General features: G+C 43.2%; 1 protein-coding gene across 11 annotated transcripts in view; it reads right to left on the bottom strand.

The window, feature by feature from the left end:
* LOC145337795 (ryanodine receptor 1-like) overlaps positions 1–17,548 on the bottom strand; it is a 448,949-nt gene that overhangs the window by 284,072 nt on the left and 147,329 nt on the right. For all 11 annotated transcript variants that reach the window (XM_080182647.1, XM_080182646.1, XM_080182643.1 and 8 more), the window contains 5 exons: positions 17,009–17,370; positions 11,068–11,194; positions 9,617–9,777; positions 4,827–4,992; positions 477–563 (listed from right to left, as the gene is read on the bottom strand). In XM_080182647.1, coding sequence (XP_080038773.1) covers positions 477–563; positions 4,827–4,992; positions 9,617–9,777; positions 11,068–11,194; positions 17,009–17,370 — 903 coding nt within the window. The remainder of the gene's footprint in view (positions 1–476; positions 564–4,826; positions 4,993–9,616; positions 9,778–11,067; positions 11,195–17,008; positions 17,371–17,548) is intronic.

The raw sequence follows: 17,548 nt of genomic DNA on the forward strand, positions 1-17,548 counted from the left end.
AAATCTAGTTTTGTGCCTCTGCTATACTGCGTCATATTTAAACTAAGGATAAAGTTATGGTTGGGATTCCCCACCACCCCATGTCCCGTGCAACGGAGTCGGCTTGCAACTGGAATCTTCTAGTCCTGATGAAATCTGCAGTGTTTTGAACAGCTCAATAGCCATTCAGCCGGAGGTGGTGCAGGGGAGAGAAGTGTACTGACTCCACAACTTCAGGGGTTTTGGGTGGGTTGGGGTGGGGGAGGGGGTTTACATTAAAATTCAAGTTACATTTACACTAGCAAAAACGCCCTGACATGAATGCAACTTCAAATTGTCCTGGACCCTGAACTCTCACTGCGTAATTCAAGTGTGTGAATTTCTGCTTCTCTTTGAAGAGGACATGAATAACAAAGAATAACACTGTCTGAAAGGAAGATCAACTCTGAAAAGCTGTAATAGTAATTCCCTGTCCCATATCCCAATGTCATACTTACCTTCAGCTTTCCAAGCTCAAACTGTAACATATTCTGGCTGGAAGGCTGAACAAAGACTGCAGGGAATAGCTTCTTACTCGGTTCAACCTATTAAACATCAAGCAAAGCAAATCATGAAAACATGTGGGCACCCGAAGTCTGACAAATAAAAACAGATCGGTTTTTAAATACACACACTACATTATTTATGCATATCTCATGAAAGTTGTCAAAGTGATGACTAGTTTAAACAATGTTTTGGCATTTATAAGCTTCCATCCTGCTGTTTTATGACAAAGGATATGAGAGTCCCTTCACATTCTGCCTCAACGCCCTGAGGTTCTGATGTTTAAATCCCCTTCAATACTGAGTAAACACAGGGGCGGCACGCTAGCACAGCTGCTCCACAGCTCCAAGGTCCTGGTTTCGATTCCCAGCTTGGGTCACTGTCTGTGTGGAGTTTGCACGCTCCCCTGTGTCTGCGTGGGTTTCCTTCGGGTGCTTCGGTTTCCTCCCACATTCTGAAAGACCTGTAGCCGTCAGAGCCATCAATAAACCTCTACTGGACTGGTCATGGCTAGAGCTGTGGCCTTTTTACCTTTGTGATTAACCCAAATAGACACTGGACTGTGGCGACTAGGGGAATTTCACAGTAACTTCATTGTAGTGTAAGCCTTCAAGTCAGCTTCAAGTAAGAACATAAGAACATAAGAAATAGGAGCAGGAGTAGGCCATCTAGCCCTTCGAGCCTGCCCCGCCATTCAATAAGATCATGGCTGATCTGTCGCTGCTCAGTTCCACTTTCCCGCTTTCTCCCCATAACCCTTAATCCCCTCTCTTATCAAAAACCCATCAACCCGCGTCTTAAAAATATTTAGCGAGGCAGCCTCCACCACTTCAACGGGCAGAGAATTCCAGAGATTCACCACCCTTTGAGTGAAGAAGTTCCTCCTCAACTCCGTTCTAAACCGCCCCCCTTTTATCTTGAGGCGGTGCCCCCTAGTCCTACTGTCTTTTTTGAGCGGGAAGAGTCTCTCCACCTCTATCCTATCCATCCCATTCATCATCTTATACGTCTCAATGAGATCTCCCCTCATTCTTCTAAACTCTAACGAGTACAAGCCTAGTTTATTCAGCCTCTCCTCATAGCTCAACCCCCTCAACTCCGGTATCAGCCTAGTAAACCTCCTCCGCACTCCCTCCAAGGCCAAAATATCTTTGCGCAGGTGCGGCGCCCAAAACTGCACACAGTACTCCAGCTGCGGCCTCACCAATGCCCTATACAGCTGCAGCAAGACCTCCCTACTTTTATATTCAATCCCCCTCGCTATGAAGGCCAGCATCCCATTTGCCTTCCTGACCACCTGCTGCACCTGCAAGCTGGGTTTTTGTGACTCATGCACAAGGACCCCGAGGTCCCTCTGCACCGTCGCCTGCTGCAGTTTTTCGCCCCGTAAGTAATAGTCCTTCCTACCATTCTTCCTACCAAAGTGGACCACCTCACACTTGCCAACATTAAATTCCATTTGCCATTTCCTGGCCCATTCGCCCAGCCTATCTAGATCCTTCTGCAGACTCTCCACACCCTCCGCACAATTTGCCGTTCCCCCAATCTTGGTGTCATCAGCAAATTTCAACACCCTACACTCGGTTCCCTCCTCCAGATCATCTATATAAATGGTAAAAAGCTGAGGCCCCAGCACCGACCCCTGGGGCACTCCACTAGTCACCATCCGCCAATCCGAATAGCACCCGTTGACCCCCACTCTCTGCCTCCTATTTGACAACCAATCCTCTATCCACGCTAACACCCTACCCCCAACTCCATGTCCCTCGGCCTTCTGCAATAACCTCTTGTGAGGTACTTTGTCAAACGCCTTCTGAAAATCTAGAAAGACCACATCTACCGGCTCTCCTCTATCCACCGCCCAAGACACATCCTCATAGAACTCCAGTAAATTTGTCAGACACGACTTCCCTTTAATGAAACCGTGCTGCGTCTGCTCTATCAAGCAATTCCCTTCAAGATGCCTCGCAATTTCCTCCTTAATGACAGATTCTAACATTTTACCTACCACAGACGTTAAACTAACCGGCCTATAATTCCCCGCCTTTTGCCTGGCACCCTTCTTAAACAACGGCGTAACATTAGCCGTTTTCCAATCATCCGGCACTTCCCCAGAATAGATGGAGTAGGGATAAAGTGAAGTCGGATCAGGAGACAGAATTGCATACAAGGCTCTACTGACAACTTTGAAGATGAGGAGAGAGTTAAAATTGGAAATTGGAAGCACTCCTGTAATAACTATTCAGTTTAGGAAGAGAAAGCACTGCTGGAGAAGTGCTGATTGCTTTGGGCAAGTGGAATAGAATGAGACAAATTAAGACAAGGGAAGCTGGTATTGAATGGTCTGCTATGTCGAAGACTATGGAGGGTACAAGGAAGAAGTGCATCTGTGGATGCAGTAATTTTAATCAGAGTTCATTGAAGAAAATGACCAGTCATGGCAAGGTTTCTGAGGAAGAGACTAAAATACTAGGCAGAGATATCTACAGGGACCGCAGAAGGCAGTTGTTAAGGTACCATACGAGCAACAGTTAGCTCTGGAAGGAAGTGATTGCTGGAGTTGCACTTTTCGATGATAACAGAACCATTTCTCTCCTCCAATCACACTGGTGTCTGACTTCTATACCTCCCACACAATCTTATGGACAAGATCAATTAAAGATGATAGATGAAACAGCAATAATGGGAGGCCCATTTAGAGACCCACAGCCTTGGATGGCCCTCAGCTTCAGATGGAGAGGTAGACACAGCTGAGGCTGAAAGGGAAACACGAGGATGATTCAAAAAACATGCAGCCTCATTGCCTGCAGAGAATTAAAAAAAAATTTTTAAAAACCCACAGCCGTCAGAGCCATCAGTAAACCTCCACTGGACTGGTCATGGCTAGAGCTGTGGCCCTTTTACCTTTGTGATTCCTTCACTGGGACAGATGGGTTGAGGCTCCACAGGTTCCCAGGCCTGGTGCTGGGAGGCTGTCTCCAAATAACTCTTAGTTTCTGGGCTCAGTGGGGAATCAATATGCTGGAAAAATTCCATTGGGTTCTGAAAACTGTTGGCTTTTTTTTCACTCACGGGATGAGAATGTTGCTGGAAGGTCAGCATATGTTGTCCATTCCTAAATGCCCTCGAGAAGATGTTGGCCTTCTTGAACAGCTGCAGAACATATGATGTAGACGCATCCATAATGGGAGTTCCAGCATTTTGACCAAGCCACAGTGAAGGATATGTTTCCAAGTCAGGATGGTGAGTTACTTGGAGGCGAACTTGCATGTGGCAGTGTTCCCATACACCTGTTATCCTTTTCATTCTATGTTGTAGAGGTCATGAGTTTGGAAAATGTTGTTGAAGAAATCTTGGCAAGTTGTATGTTCAGATGGTACACACTGCTGCCACTGTGGCTGGTAGTGGATTGGTTGCCAGTCAAGTGGAACTGCTGGTCCGGAACGGTGTTGTTGTTGGAGCTGCACTCATCCAGACAAGTGGAAAGTGGTCCGTCGCATTCCGGACTTGTGCCTTATACATGATGGACAGGACTTGGGGAGTATGGAAGTGAGTTACTTGCCCGTCGAGTCTGCACAAACAGAGCATCGTACCCAAGTCCTATCCCTGTAACCCCACATATTTATCCTGCTTAGTCCCTTAACCTATACGTCTTAGAACACCAAGAGGCAATTTAGCATGGTCAATTCACCTAACCTGCACATCTTTGGAGCATGGGAGGACACCAGAGCACCCTGAGGAAATCCACGCAGGCACAGAGAGAACATACAACACCACACAGTCACCTGAGGCCAGAATTGCTGTGGGACAACAGCGCTAACCTCTGTGCCACCATGCCACCCATCATATTTGTCACTGGTGGGAGATTCTAGGACAACGTGACCTTAAACTCAGAACCAGATTACTTAATGTTAGGAAACATGTCTTCGTGCATGGGGTCAAAGTGCAGAATTCTCTCCGACAAAAAGTAATAATTCATAATTTTAAATCTAAGATCAAGAGATTTTTGCCAGACAAAAGTATCGAAGCAGATTGAGCCAAAACAGGTGAGATAGAAAATACCAATCAGTCATAATTTGCCTGAATGGCAGAACAAACTCAATGGGCTGAATGGTCTATTCCCATTACTGTGGGTGGAAAGTTACAGTCCTACTGAAGTCAATAGATTTTTGAATGGCTTGTTGCATTTTTTTAGCCCTGCCCCTGCCATGAAGGGGCCATAAAATTCCATCTTGCGTTCTTAATTATGAATTTGGGTTCTTCCAGTAAAAATTGATTACCTGATCTATCAAATTTGCCATTACCTGGTAGTAGGTGTTGATGTCTTTTCCATTAGCTGTGAAAGTCATAAGACCTGTAACCAAATCGACAAGACAGCCAATCTCAAGGTCAACATTAGTGCGGCTTGCTTGTTGGGAGTTGCTGCTAAATTCACCTCCCCAGACCATGTAACAATTGCTGCGCTTCATACTGCAGAGAGGACAAAAGTATTATTAGTATACAGAGATCTAGATTTTGCTTGGAAAACAGAACCAAGAGTCGTATGGTACTTCGGGTGCTCCAGTGCCCTCCCACAATCCCAAGACGTGCAGCTTAGGTGAACTGATCATGCTAAATTACCTCTAGTGTCCCAAGATGTATAGATTCAGGGAATAAGCAGGGTAAATATGTGGAGTTACAGGGATGGTACACACCACTGCTGCGGAACATAACATGTAAACACAATGCGCTTTACATTGTTGAGAAACTAAATATGATGTAAAAATTAGAGTGAAATTAGTTGTGGAGGTCCAAACTAATTCCAGAGTGAAAGAAGTGAGACTACCACTCTGTGAAGCTCATTTCTCTGCTCTCTCTGATCGTGCGTTTACACCAAGATTGCATTATAATACAAAATGAAACTGTTCACACTATGGTTACAGTTCTTTTGTGAATGCACCATTAGCATGTCTATTGGACTGGGAATTGCATTGAAAACAATGCATTAAAACTAATTTTGTTGGCCTCCATTCGTCAAAGTTCACATATGTCCACAGCAAAAAAAAATCCAGCCCTCTTAGCTTTGCCTATGGGGAGGCAATGGCCTAGTGGTATTATCGCTAGACTATTAATCCAGAAACTCAACTACGTTCTGGGAATCCGGGTTCAAATCCCACCACAGTAGATGGTGGAATTTTGATAAGAAGTACCTGTAATTAAGAGTCTACTAATGACCATGAAACCACTGGATAAAAGCAAGTTACTGTGGATGCTGGAACCTAAAACCAAAAGGGAAAATGCTGGAAAATCTCAGCAGGTCTGGGAGTGAAAAGAACTGACGTGGAGATGCCAGCGTTGGACTGGGGTAAACACAGTAAGAAGTCTCACAACACCAGATTAAAGTCCAACCAGTTTATTTGATAACAAACCCACAAGCTTTCGGGGTTTTCCCCTTCGTCAGGTGAGTGGAGAGTTCTGGTCTCCAGAAAGATGAGGTGAAAGATGAGATGAAAAATGCAAGATGATATCATCTTTCATTCCCTCACCCTGCAGTATAAATAGCTTTGACAAAGGGTCACGAAACATGAGCTCTTTTCTCTCCTTACAGATGCTGCCAGACCTGCTGAGATTTTCCAGCGTTTTCCCTTTTGGACCATGAAACCATTGTTGATTGTCAGAAAAAATCTATCTAGTTCACTGATGTCCCTTTAGAGAAGAAAATCTGCCGTCCTTACCTGGTTTGGCCTACATGTGACTCCAGAGCCACAGCAATGTGGTTGACTCTCAACTGTCCTCTGAACAAAGGCAACTAGGGGTGGGCAATAAATACTGACCAGCCAGGGATGCTCATGACGCAAATGAATACAAGAAAATAGAGCTAGATTGTACAGAAATGGTAAACGGCTATTTACAAAACTCAGTCTAGTGAGGGTAATAAGTAAACTTTACATTGCACTAATTGTGGTGTTCTGAGAATGGAAGATGAATGTACTATGGCAAAAAAAATCTTAACTGTATGAAACTGTCCGCTCAGCTCTTCATTGTAATAAGGATTAATTTAAAAATGATTATCAATGGTATTCACATACAAATTTCAGCTTGAAGCCACTTATAATTTTGCACAAGCCCAATTCATGCCCTCAAGCTGTCAGTAGTTAAACTATTAACAAGTATTGGTTTCAACTCTTGGTGGATGATCGTAGGTATCAGGGGTTCCCCATGAACAACATGGTGAACTGTTTTTTAAAATTGTGTTTTCAAGTTTAAATAGTTAAGAATCCGCTGATGACCATGAAACTATTGTCAGAAAAACCTATCTAGTTCATTAATGTCCCTTTAAGGAAGAAACCTGCCATTCTTAAACTAGCAATAGTTTAAACAGCCAAAAAAAGATGTAGCTGTATTCACAAATAATATAAAAAGTAATTTCAAATACTGTACAATATTGACTTTAAACATAATGGATACTATCTAAAGTAAAATATAATATAGCACAGAAACAGGTCATTTGGCCCAACCAGTCTCGGCAGGTGTTAATACTCCATTCAAGCCTCCTGTCATCTTTCTTCATTTGTATCAACTATCATAACTTTTTATTCCCTTCGCTCTCAATGTATCTACGCTATTAGCCTCAACCACATCTTGAATAGCAAGTTCTACAATCTTGCCACTCTCTGGGGGGAAAAGGTTTCATCCGAATCCCTGAGTGGATTCCTTGGTGACTATCATATCTTGATGGCCTCCAGCTATGCTCTTCCCCACAACAGGAAATATTCTGTGTCCACAGATCAAAAATCCCAATGTATAGTATGAAGCCAACAAGACTCCAACAATGTTTCTATTTTGACACACGCAAGGAAAGGATGCTTCCCTGCAGGATTAATCCCACGGAAGAATAGGGATCTTTTATCAAGCTTTACTCAGAACACAGTTTAAGTATAACTCTAATAAAACGAAGCAGTTCAACTCTTAACCATTGAATAATCTTTAAACATGAAAAGAAACAACTTCTAACTTATCACTATTCAGTTCCAATGAAACAACATTTCCCTCAGACTTAAACTCCACTTTAAAAAGTTTGCAAGCACAAATTACTCCTACATGGGCTACCAGCTTTGGAGTTTCCAGAGAGAGTTTTTTTTTTGGGGGGGGGGGGGCGGTGGGTAGTGAGGGGCAGTAGAATGCAGAATCAGAAAGCTAGAGAGACAGCAAGCTTGTAGGCTGCTAACTTTAAAAAGTCCTCTCCAGCAACTGAATTCAGAAAGTGGTTTTCTTAGCTACAAAACCTAGCTCTCCTATTTCTAATATTACATGACTAGGTGACCCTATAGAATAATGAAAAGTGACTTTGGTATAATCAAGAATTCATCCTAAAGGTCCTTTTCTTTGGTAAACGAAAGCTCATTAAGCACTCTGCCAAATAAAATTACATGGCTAAAATAATTATCCTGCTTTTCAGCATCTGCTGTATTCCTACCAAACAAACCAACCACTAGCTACAAAACACTATCTTAAAGCAGTCCCCCCTTAAAACAGAAAATATATTAATAGCACACTATCATCGCACCACTCCATTGAAGCCTATCATTTTAAAGTCTTCTACTGGAAAAAGACTCAAGGCTGATCTGAGAGAGGGAGGAGACACTGTTAATCATTTCCCAACAGGCTTATCTACGCATTTCTATCCTTTTAAATCATCGCTACATCCTGTCTAGTACCTCCATATTCTTTTCATATGGCTTAAATAAACAAATAACAATGCAACATGTTGATCATATAATACATAATCAGTGACTGGCCGGCATGTTGACACAGTGGTTAGTACTGCTGACTGACAGTGTCAAGAACCTGGGTTCAAATCCAGCTTTGGTCGACTGTCTTGTGTGAAAGTTGCACATTCTCTGTGTGGGTTTCCTCCCAACGATTTGCAGCTGAGATGAATTGATCATGCTAAATTTCTCCTTAGTGTCCCAAAAGGTGAAGTTAGTGGGGTAAATACTTGGGGTTACAGGGATAGGGCCTGGGTGAGATGCACTGTCAGAGACCTGAAGGGCCAAATGTATTAATTGGCAAGATTTTATTACATTGTTATCAAGTTATATTACTAATTGGATTTGATGCAATTCAGCCATTACTCCAAGTGAAAGGTTTCAACAAACTTAAGGGAAGGCTAAGGCCTAGTGGTATTATCACTGGACTATTAATCCAGAAACTCAGCTAATGTTCTGGGACCCAGTTTGAATCCCGCTATGGGAGATGGTGGAATTTGAGTTCAATAAAAAAAAATCTTGAATTCAGAATCTACTGATGACTATGATACCATTGTCGATTGTTGGAAAAACCCATCCGGTTCATTAATAACCTTCAGGGAAGGAAATCTGCTGTTCTTACCCAGTCTGGCCTACATGTCAGTCCAGAGCCACAGCAATGTGGTTGACTCTCAACTGCCCTCTGAAGAAGGGCAACTAGGGATGGGCAATAAATGCTGGCCAGCCAGCGATGCCACACATCCCACAAATGAATAAAAAGTATGAATGTACAAATGAAGCAATACGCAAAAAACAATTATGACTTCAATCTTGAAATAATAGCCCATAACTTCCGAGCTTTGGTGTGTCAAGCCCACTGTGGTACCCTGGTGATCTGCTGAGGGGGCCCCTTCACTGTGGAAAGTCCGCATAAGGCTGCACTGCAATTGCCCAGAAAGTTCAAATGTCCATTGGTTCCCACTGCTGGGCAATTACCCATTCAAAACTCTGACTTAAAATACACACCTCAGATCCTTCCGACTGTCTTTCAGCAATAGTTATCCAGAAAATATTAGAAGAATTAAAGTCAACTATAACTCCTCGGTAACTGGCCCATCCAATTCCACTCTCTCGCCTCTCTTCCCCCAGGTTCCTAGGGTATTTAAGTTTAAGTAACAACGATGGAGTAGCAATCTGACGGCGTTTGCCACTCCATGGAAGTTATGGTTATGACCCAAAATGTAATTTATACATATTATTAGTGATTTATTCAAACTGAAGAGATCAGAATTTAAGACATGAATAGAAAGGTACTTGGTAATTTGGAATAAGTTATGAATAAAAATGAGTGTATTTATTCAAGGTACCTGTCATGGACTTTTCCTTGGTCATCTCCCACTGAGACGGTTACTGTGCGAACTTTAGTTAGATCAAAGTTTCCATCATATTGATGGAAGTCTGGGGTCACCCAGCCAACCCACACTCCTCCTGGTTCCTGGCCAGCGAATATCCTCACAGAATAGTAATACTGCCAAAAGAAAGCATCAAAATTAGAAATACTACATAAGGGCTTGCCATGGGTATTTGTTACAAATACCGGTGAAAGGTCTACAATAGACCTTTCACAGTAATGTGCTGGTTGATGCACTGCATGAGCAATTCAGAGGTCGTGTGCACACACCACATCAAAGTTGTGAAAATTAATTCCATCAATTTGTGGGATCGCACCAGGAAAAACTGGCTTGTTAATAATGCCTTCCAACAAAAGTCACCTGCTACATTTATATGGTCCATGGGATAGTTTCCTTAACCCTTTCAACTGGCAAGCTGTTGGAAGGTGGCTTTCTGCCATTTTCTCATGGCATCGAGACATGGAAATAAACACAGCTAACATCCCAAACTAAAACAGTGGCAGTGGTTAGCACTGCTGCTCACAGTGCCAGGAACCAGGGTTCAATTCCAACCTGGAGTGACTATTTGTCTGGGGTTTACACCTTCTCCCCATGTCAGTGTGGTTTTTCCTCCAGGTGCTCCAGTTTGCCCTCAGTCCGAAAGACTTGCTGGTTAGGTGCATTGGTCATGCTAAATTGGCTCTTAGCATCATGGGGATTAGCAGGATAAATATGTGGGGTTATGGGAGTGGGACCTAGGTGGGATTGTTGTGCTTTGACAAAAGGTCATCTGGACTCAAAACGTCAGCTCTTTTCTCTCCTAATAGATGCTGCCAGACCTGCTGAGATTTTCCAGCATTTTCTCTTTTGGTTTCAGACTCCAGCAACCGCAGTAATTTTTATCCAAGATCCCGAGGACACTTCACAGGGTGGATTCGGAGATATGTCTTCCCCAATAAAAAGGGACAAGAACTACAGGATGAAGCTTAAATAAAAAGGTATCCCATTTAAGGGGATGATAACTTTTTTCTCTGAGAAGGTCGACAGTCCATGCTACCCTCTTCCCCAGAAAGGAGAAGAAGCACAGTCATCAAATATTTTTGAGGCAGAGGGCAATTGGCCTGACAAGATGTCGAAATGGGTAAGCAGGAAGGTAGAACTAAGGCCACAGTCAGATCAGCCATGATCTTATCGAATGAAGGAGCAGGTTTGAGGGGCCAAATGGCCTATTCTTGTTCTTAACTTGTATGTAAATAGCTCAACCATATTTGCAAATAGATCACAATATTTGCTACTGTGAGAGGATTGCTCACAAGTGCTTTGTAACTTTAGAATCTTTCATCCCACAGTCTGTAGCTTTCAATGAAATGGGTTGAGTTGTTACAGTCAGTTTTCAATTTATGTATCGTTTCGAGCTGGCCATTTACCGTTGTTGTGTTCAAAACAATCTCTGGGTCATCCCTGTCATCTGGCACAACGTCCTCTATCAGGCGGGGGACAGTTGGTATCACTGGAGGTGGAGCAATAAAGGCAGGTTTCTTTTTGAACAGGAACCTGAAATGAAGCAAATTAATCAGCGTTCAACCAGGTGTTTAAAAATTATAAACATTAGGATAGAACAATCAACACAATCATAGGCAAATCCTAATTAGTGTCATCAAGCCAAAAGTATAGAAACATAAAAACAAGAGTAGGCCATTTGATCCTTCGAGCCTGCTCCACGATTCATTTTGATCATAGCTGATCATCCAATTCAATATCCTCATTCCCCCCTTCCCCACCATATGCCTTGATCCCTTTAACCCAAAGAGCTATAATCTAATTTCCTCTTGAAATCACAACATTTTGGCCTCAGCTATATTCTGTGGTAGTGAATTTCTATGATTTCAAATTCCACACATGCACTACTCTCTGTGTGAAGAAATTTTCCTCACCTCAGTTCTAAAAGATTTACCCCATATCCTCAAACTAAGACCCCTAGTCTGGACTCGCCCACCATCGGGAACATTCTTTCTCAATCTACCCTGTCTAACCCTGTTGGAATTGTATAAATTTCTATAGAGATCCCCTCTCACTCTTCTAATCTCCAGTGAATATAATCCTAACCTACTTAGTCTGCCTTCATATAAAGACCTACCATCCCAGGAATCAGCTTGGTAAACCTTTGCTGTACTTCCTCTATAGCAAGGACATCCTTCCACAGATATCATCTTTTAAAGAGTATATTTCTGCGGTCAAAAATACCACAAGTATTTTGTTGCACTGTTTTAAGCAAGCTCGACCTGAATTTTTGCATGATGGAGAAAATCTCAGACTTTGCAAAAATGGACAGAAAATGCTCGCGGGGGCTGTTTACAGACCAAACAGTGGTACTGAGGTTGGGGATGACATCAAGCAGGAAATTAGAGATAACCGGAATTATATACCGGTTAGCCTGTCACGAGTGGTGGGGAAAATGCTGCAGTCAATTATTAAGGATGTAATAACTGAGCATTAAGAAAGCGGGGACAGGCTTGGTCCAAGTCAACTTGGGTTCACTAAAGGGAAATCATGATTGACAAATCTTTTGGAATTTTTTGAGGATGTGACAATTGGATGTTGTGTATCTGGACTTTCAAAAGGCTTTTGACAAGGTCCCACACAAGAGATTAAATGATCAATGGTACTGGAGGCAATTTAATGATGTGGATAGAGAACTGACTGGCAGATAGGAAGCAGAGAGTGGAAATAAACTGGTCCTTTTCAGAGTGCCAGGCAGTGACTAGTGGAGTACTGCAGGATTCAGTGCTGGGACCCCAGCTATTCACAGTATACATTAATGATTTGGATGAAGGAATTGAATACAATATCTCCAAATTTGCAAATGACATTAAGCTGGATGGCAGTGTCTGCTGTGAAGAGGATGCTAAGAAGCTGCAGGGTGACTTGGCCTGACTGGCTGAGTGGGCAAAGACTTGGCAAATGCAATATAATGTGAATAAGTGTGAGGTTATCCACTTTGGTGGCAAAAACATGAAGGAAGGTTATCTGAATGATGGCAGCTTAGGAAAAAGGGAAGCGCAACGTGGCCTGGGTGTCATGCTGGAATAGCCAACGAAGGTTGGCATGCAGGTATAGAAGGCGTGAAGAAAGCTAGTGACATGCTGGCATTCATTGCAAAAGGGTTTGAGTATAGGAGTAAGGATGTCTTGCTGCAGTTATACAGGGCCTTAGGAAGGCCACATCTTGAGTTTTGTGTACAGTTTTGCCCCCTTAGTCTGAGAAAGGACATTCTTGCTTTTGAGGGAATCCAGTGAAGGTTCACCAGACTGATTCCTGGAATGGCAAGACTGACATACAAGGAGAGGCTGGATCGACTGGGCTTGTACTCACTGGAATTTAAAATAATGAAAGGGGATCTCATAGAAACATACAAAATCCTGAGGGGACTTGACAGGCTAGATGCGGAAAGAATGTTCCCGATATTGGTGAAGTGCGGAACTAAGGGTCACAATCTGAGACTAAGGGGTAAGCCATTCAGGACTGAGATGAGAAAGAACTTTTTGTTTGTATAACGTGCAAGAAATAGTACTTTTCATTGTATGTTAATACACGTGACAATAATAAATCAAATCAAAGTCAAATCAGATCAAAAATCAAAAACTTATTCACTCAGAGTTGGGAACCTGTGGAACTCTCTACTACAGTTTGTTAGATGGGTTTTAGAGGCAGCTGGGCATAGCCCTTGTGGGTGAAGGGATCGAAGGATATGGAGAGAAAGCAGGTGTGCGATACTGGAAGTGCATGATCAGCCATGATTATATTTAATAGTGGTGCAGGCTTGAAGGGCCGAATGGCCTACTATGCACCTATTTTCTATGTTTCTATGGCGCCAGAGACCCAGATCGGAAGTCCCACTCCCAAACGCCATCATTTTTGTAGGCTGGGGTGACGAAAACAGGGACATGTTGAACTTTACACATTCATAATTCATCGATGCAGCTACACATGTAGTCTTCAGTCTGATCAAGTTTCGCAAGAATAGACTGGGGTAAATCCTAATCAGAGTTCTTTGGAGAGGTAGTGTACCTTTTTGGATTATAGTCCTTTGGCATTTCTGAGAGAAGCCAATTGCCCTTTGGGATTGCTAAAAATGGCTATGAATGTGCATAAAAAGTGGATAATCTCACAGAACTGTCAAGCTCCAAATGGGACAGCATGATGGCACAGTAGTTACATAGCTACCGCAGTGTCAGGGACCCAGGTTCAATTCCTGGCTTAGATCACTGTCTGTGTGGAGTCTGCATGTTCTCCCCATGTCTGCGTGGGTTTCCTTCAGGTGCTCCAGTTTCCTCCCACAGTCCGAAAGACGAGCTGGTTAGGTGCATTGGCCATGCTAAGTTCTTCCTGAGTGTACTCAGACAGGCAACGGAGTGTGGCAAATAGGGGATTTTCACAGTAACTTCATTGCAGTGTTAATGTAAGCCTACTTGTAACTCTAATTGGGACTGTCAACAGAAACTCTGAAGATGTTCAAATCTCCTGCTCTCATACTTGAAAAAAGTTTGCAGCATTGAAAAGATATCAATGCTTGCTATTTCACTGCCTGTTGACAGAAGAGATTTATAAGAATGTTTGCAGGGTTTGAAAATTGCAGCTCTGAGGAAACATTGGATAGGCTAGGGTTCCTTAGAACTAAGGCAGCCAAAGGGTGATCTAACTGAGGAATGCAAAATTCTGGGGGGCCTGGATAGGGAAAGGAGGAAAGATGTCTTTCGCTTACCTGCGAAGTCAGTTCCTGGAGGCAATGATTTAAGGTGATTGGCAGGATTAGAGGGGACATGGGAAAAAACATTTTCACCCAAAGGGTGGTGGACATCTGAAATTCACTGCCCGAATTGGGGCTGAAATGGTTCTATAACCATGAGGTTTATCATTATTGGATTAATGGTGCATGTCTGATTTCACAACCCATCATTATCACAATGGGACTGCCTGCCAATTCACAGTTTGATTGACAGCAACAAGTCTTTTTCAAGCCCTGAAAGTGGGACTACAAATTCAAATACTTGTTCTTATAAGTGATTAAAGTTAAATGTAGTGAGTGGGTTATTAAAAATACAAGTGTTTTTTTCAAACAGTAAATTCATCAAAAGTACTGAACAATTTAATCTCAGTAAGAAGTCTCACAACACCAGGTTAAAGTTCAATAGTTTATTCGGCAGCACGAGCTTTCAGAGCACTGCCCCTTCATCAGGTGATGTACTTTAAACTGGTGTTGAGAGACTTCTTACTGTGCCCACCCCAGTCCAATTCCGGCACCTCCACATCATAACTTAATCTCAACATGGATCTGAGGTCTCCCCAAGAGTGAGCTGGCATGGAGGGTGTAAAGGCAAAGGGTGGTGGGTGGTGCCATGAGTTGGCATTACATTGGCAATTGGACTATAAACAGTCCTGGGGCAATGAGTAGCGAGGCTTAGGATTTTATTGGGGCTTTAAAAGGGCTATGAGAATAAGTAGAGAGGCATGAAGAATATGAGTGACCACAATTTGTGCGGAGGTGAGTAGATGTGAAGGAAGAGGGCTTTTTTTGGTTTTTTTCTCCCCCGTTCCCACCCCACCATACACACAGTGTCAGAGCACTGAGGTAGCCCTCTTTGACCATCTCACCTCTGCAGCCAGCAACACTGTGCTCCCTCCAGGATTACGCCCACAATCTGGTACTAGTATCATCACAAGAGCTCGAAACCAGGCGCAAACCCAGTTTTTCACCACTGTCGTGATGTTACTGGCTTGCCACACCAATTGGTCGGCGTGACGAGCTAGTAATATCGCCCGCATTGCCTTTCTAGTTAAAAACTGTATATGCAAATAAGACGGATTGTAGCAATGCAGCGCATGTGATTTTTCTATGGATTTCCCTATGGATTTCCAATAACTATTTGATAAAATACCATAGAAGGGATTTTTGGCAAAAGTAAGTGCACATGGAATTAAGGGGATGTGTAGATAGAGTGATGATTAAAATGTACAAAGTGGAAGAAAGAAATAAATGGTAGAATTTGTAGCACGCTGAGCACTTTATGCTGAGAGTCAGCATGTTACGTGCTCCCACTGACTGTCAGAAGTCTACTGTCATTTAACATTGATTGACAGTGGGTCAATCGGCCTTCCTTGTTCTAAGGAACCCTAGCCTATCCGATCTTCCCTCTCAGCTGCAATTTTCAAGGCCCAGAAACATTCTTATAAATCTCTTCTGTCCACCCTTGGAAAGTAGCGCTGCCTTGGAGAACTGTCATCCAATCTGACTGGCCAAATGCTATCCAACCCCTCCTGGCACATTGTTGCAGTGGCCAGAAGAAGTATTGTAGTGCTTTGCCTGGAACCAAGTACTGGAACAGCATGGGCGGCACAATGGCAAGCACTGCTGCCTCACACCACCAGGGACCTGAGTTTGATTCCTGGCTTGGGTCAGTGTCTGTGCAGAGTCTGCATGAGCTTCCTCTGGGTACTCTGGTTTCCTCTCAAAGATATGTAGGTTAGGTTGATTGGGAATGATAAATTGCCCTTTAGTGTTGGGGGTAAATACTTGAGGTTTTGGAGATAGGGCCTGGATAGGATTGTTTTCAGTGTAGGCTTGATGGGCCAAATGGTCTCCTTCTGCACTGTAGGGATTCTATGATTCTAATTTCTCCAAGCTAAGTCCTGGAGGCGGGATGGATGGGTTGCCGGGGGGTGCAGGAGGGGGGAGGAGGGAAAGGGGCATTGCAGCGTTGGGGCATTAGCCAGGTGGGTAGCAAGGACCAGAAACTCTCAAGTAGCAGAGGGGAGGGTGTCCCAAATCTGAAGAGAGCCTTCAGATTGAGTTCCCCACACCCTGTCTGTGATCAATGAAAGTTGAAAAATGGTCAGCCTACCCATGTGAAATCACAGGCAATAATATTCTGGGCAATAGGGCAGATACCCTTTTGGCTCCATAACTGTTCGCGGGCATGCTGCCAATTCACACCAAACTTTCACACAAGTGCGGGATGCCATCAGGCTGCCTGCCTGATGTCACTACACACAATTTTAAAACTTGTCCAGATTGGGCATGCACCCACTTGGGACAGGTAAAATTCTGCCCAAATGGTTTCTCAAACATTGTCTATGATGAGCTGTTTTATTTTACACAAATAGATGGAGTTGGAACTTGAAGAAACAAGACTGAGATTTGCGAATGGTGTTGAATTGAGACGGGAATATCTGTAACAATCATATTTAAAAATAGTCTAAAATTCCACTTTGATCCTTGCATCGAATACAACAAAAAAAAACGGCCGGCAGCTAGTACTAGTTCCATTTTTCTCAGCTGCAATCTATCCACAGAACCTCAAAGACACTGACCTAGTTTTCGGTTTACTTTTCTCCGAGGAGGAATCTTTATCATTCTCTGCCTTGGCTACCTCCTTGGGTGCTTCCTTAGCACCCTCTTTATCATTGGTAGGGGTTTCAGTTTGAGTCCGGCTGGCCGACTTTTTAAGGACTTCAAATTCAGAATCCACATCAATGTCTTCGACTTCTTCTTCTGGGATTGTCATTCTGGTCAAAGGCGTAGTTCCAGGTGTGCACTTGAACGTGTCATGGAACTCGACGGGCAAGCTAAGCCGGAAGAACAGCATGTCAGTGTTGCTGTTCTGAGACCCAAAGGTTTTGTGGAAAATCTTCAAGCAAGGGGGGCTGTCAACTGTTCCATCAATCCTTGCAACCTGCATAAATACACACTCAATTTAAGATTAAATGATCCACAACTAAGTTCAAGGAAGTCAACACAACAATGCAATTTAATTTATCTTCTGATAGAAATTAATTTTATTGTGCCAAAGAGGTTCCAAAGAGATCACACATCTTTCACTGTCAAACAGTGTGTTGACAGAGGTTAAGCAC

Source organism: Carcharhinus amblyrhynchos, unplaced genomic scaffold (genome assembly GCF_965287045.1).
Source record: "Carcharhinus amblyrhynchos unplaced genomic scaffold, sCarAmb.v2.hapA scaffold_75, whole genome shotgun sequence".
In the NCBI taxonomy this organism is placed as follows: domain Eukaryota; kingdom Metazoa; phylum Chordata; class Chondrichthyes; order Carcharhiniformes; family Carcharhinidae; genus Carcharhinus; species Carcharhinus amblyrhynchos.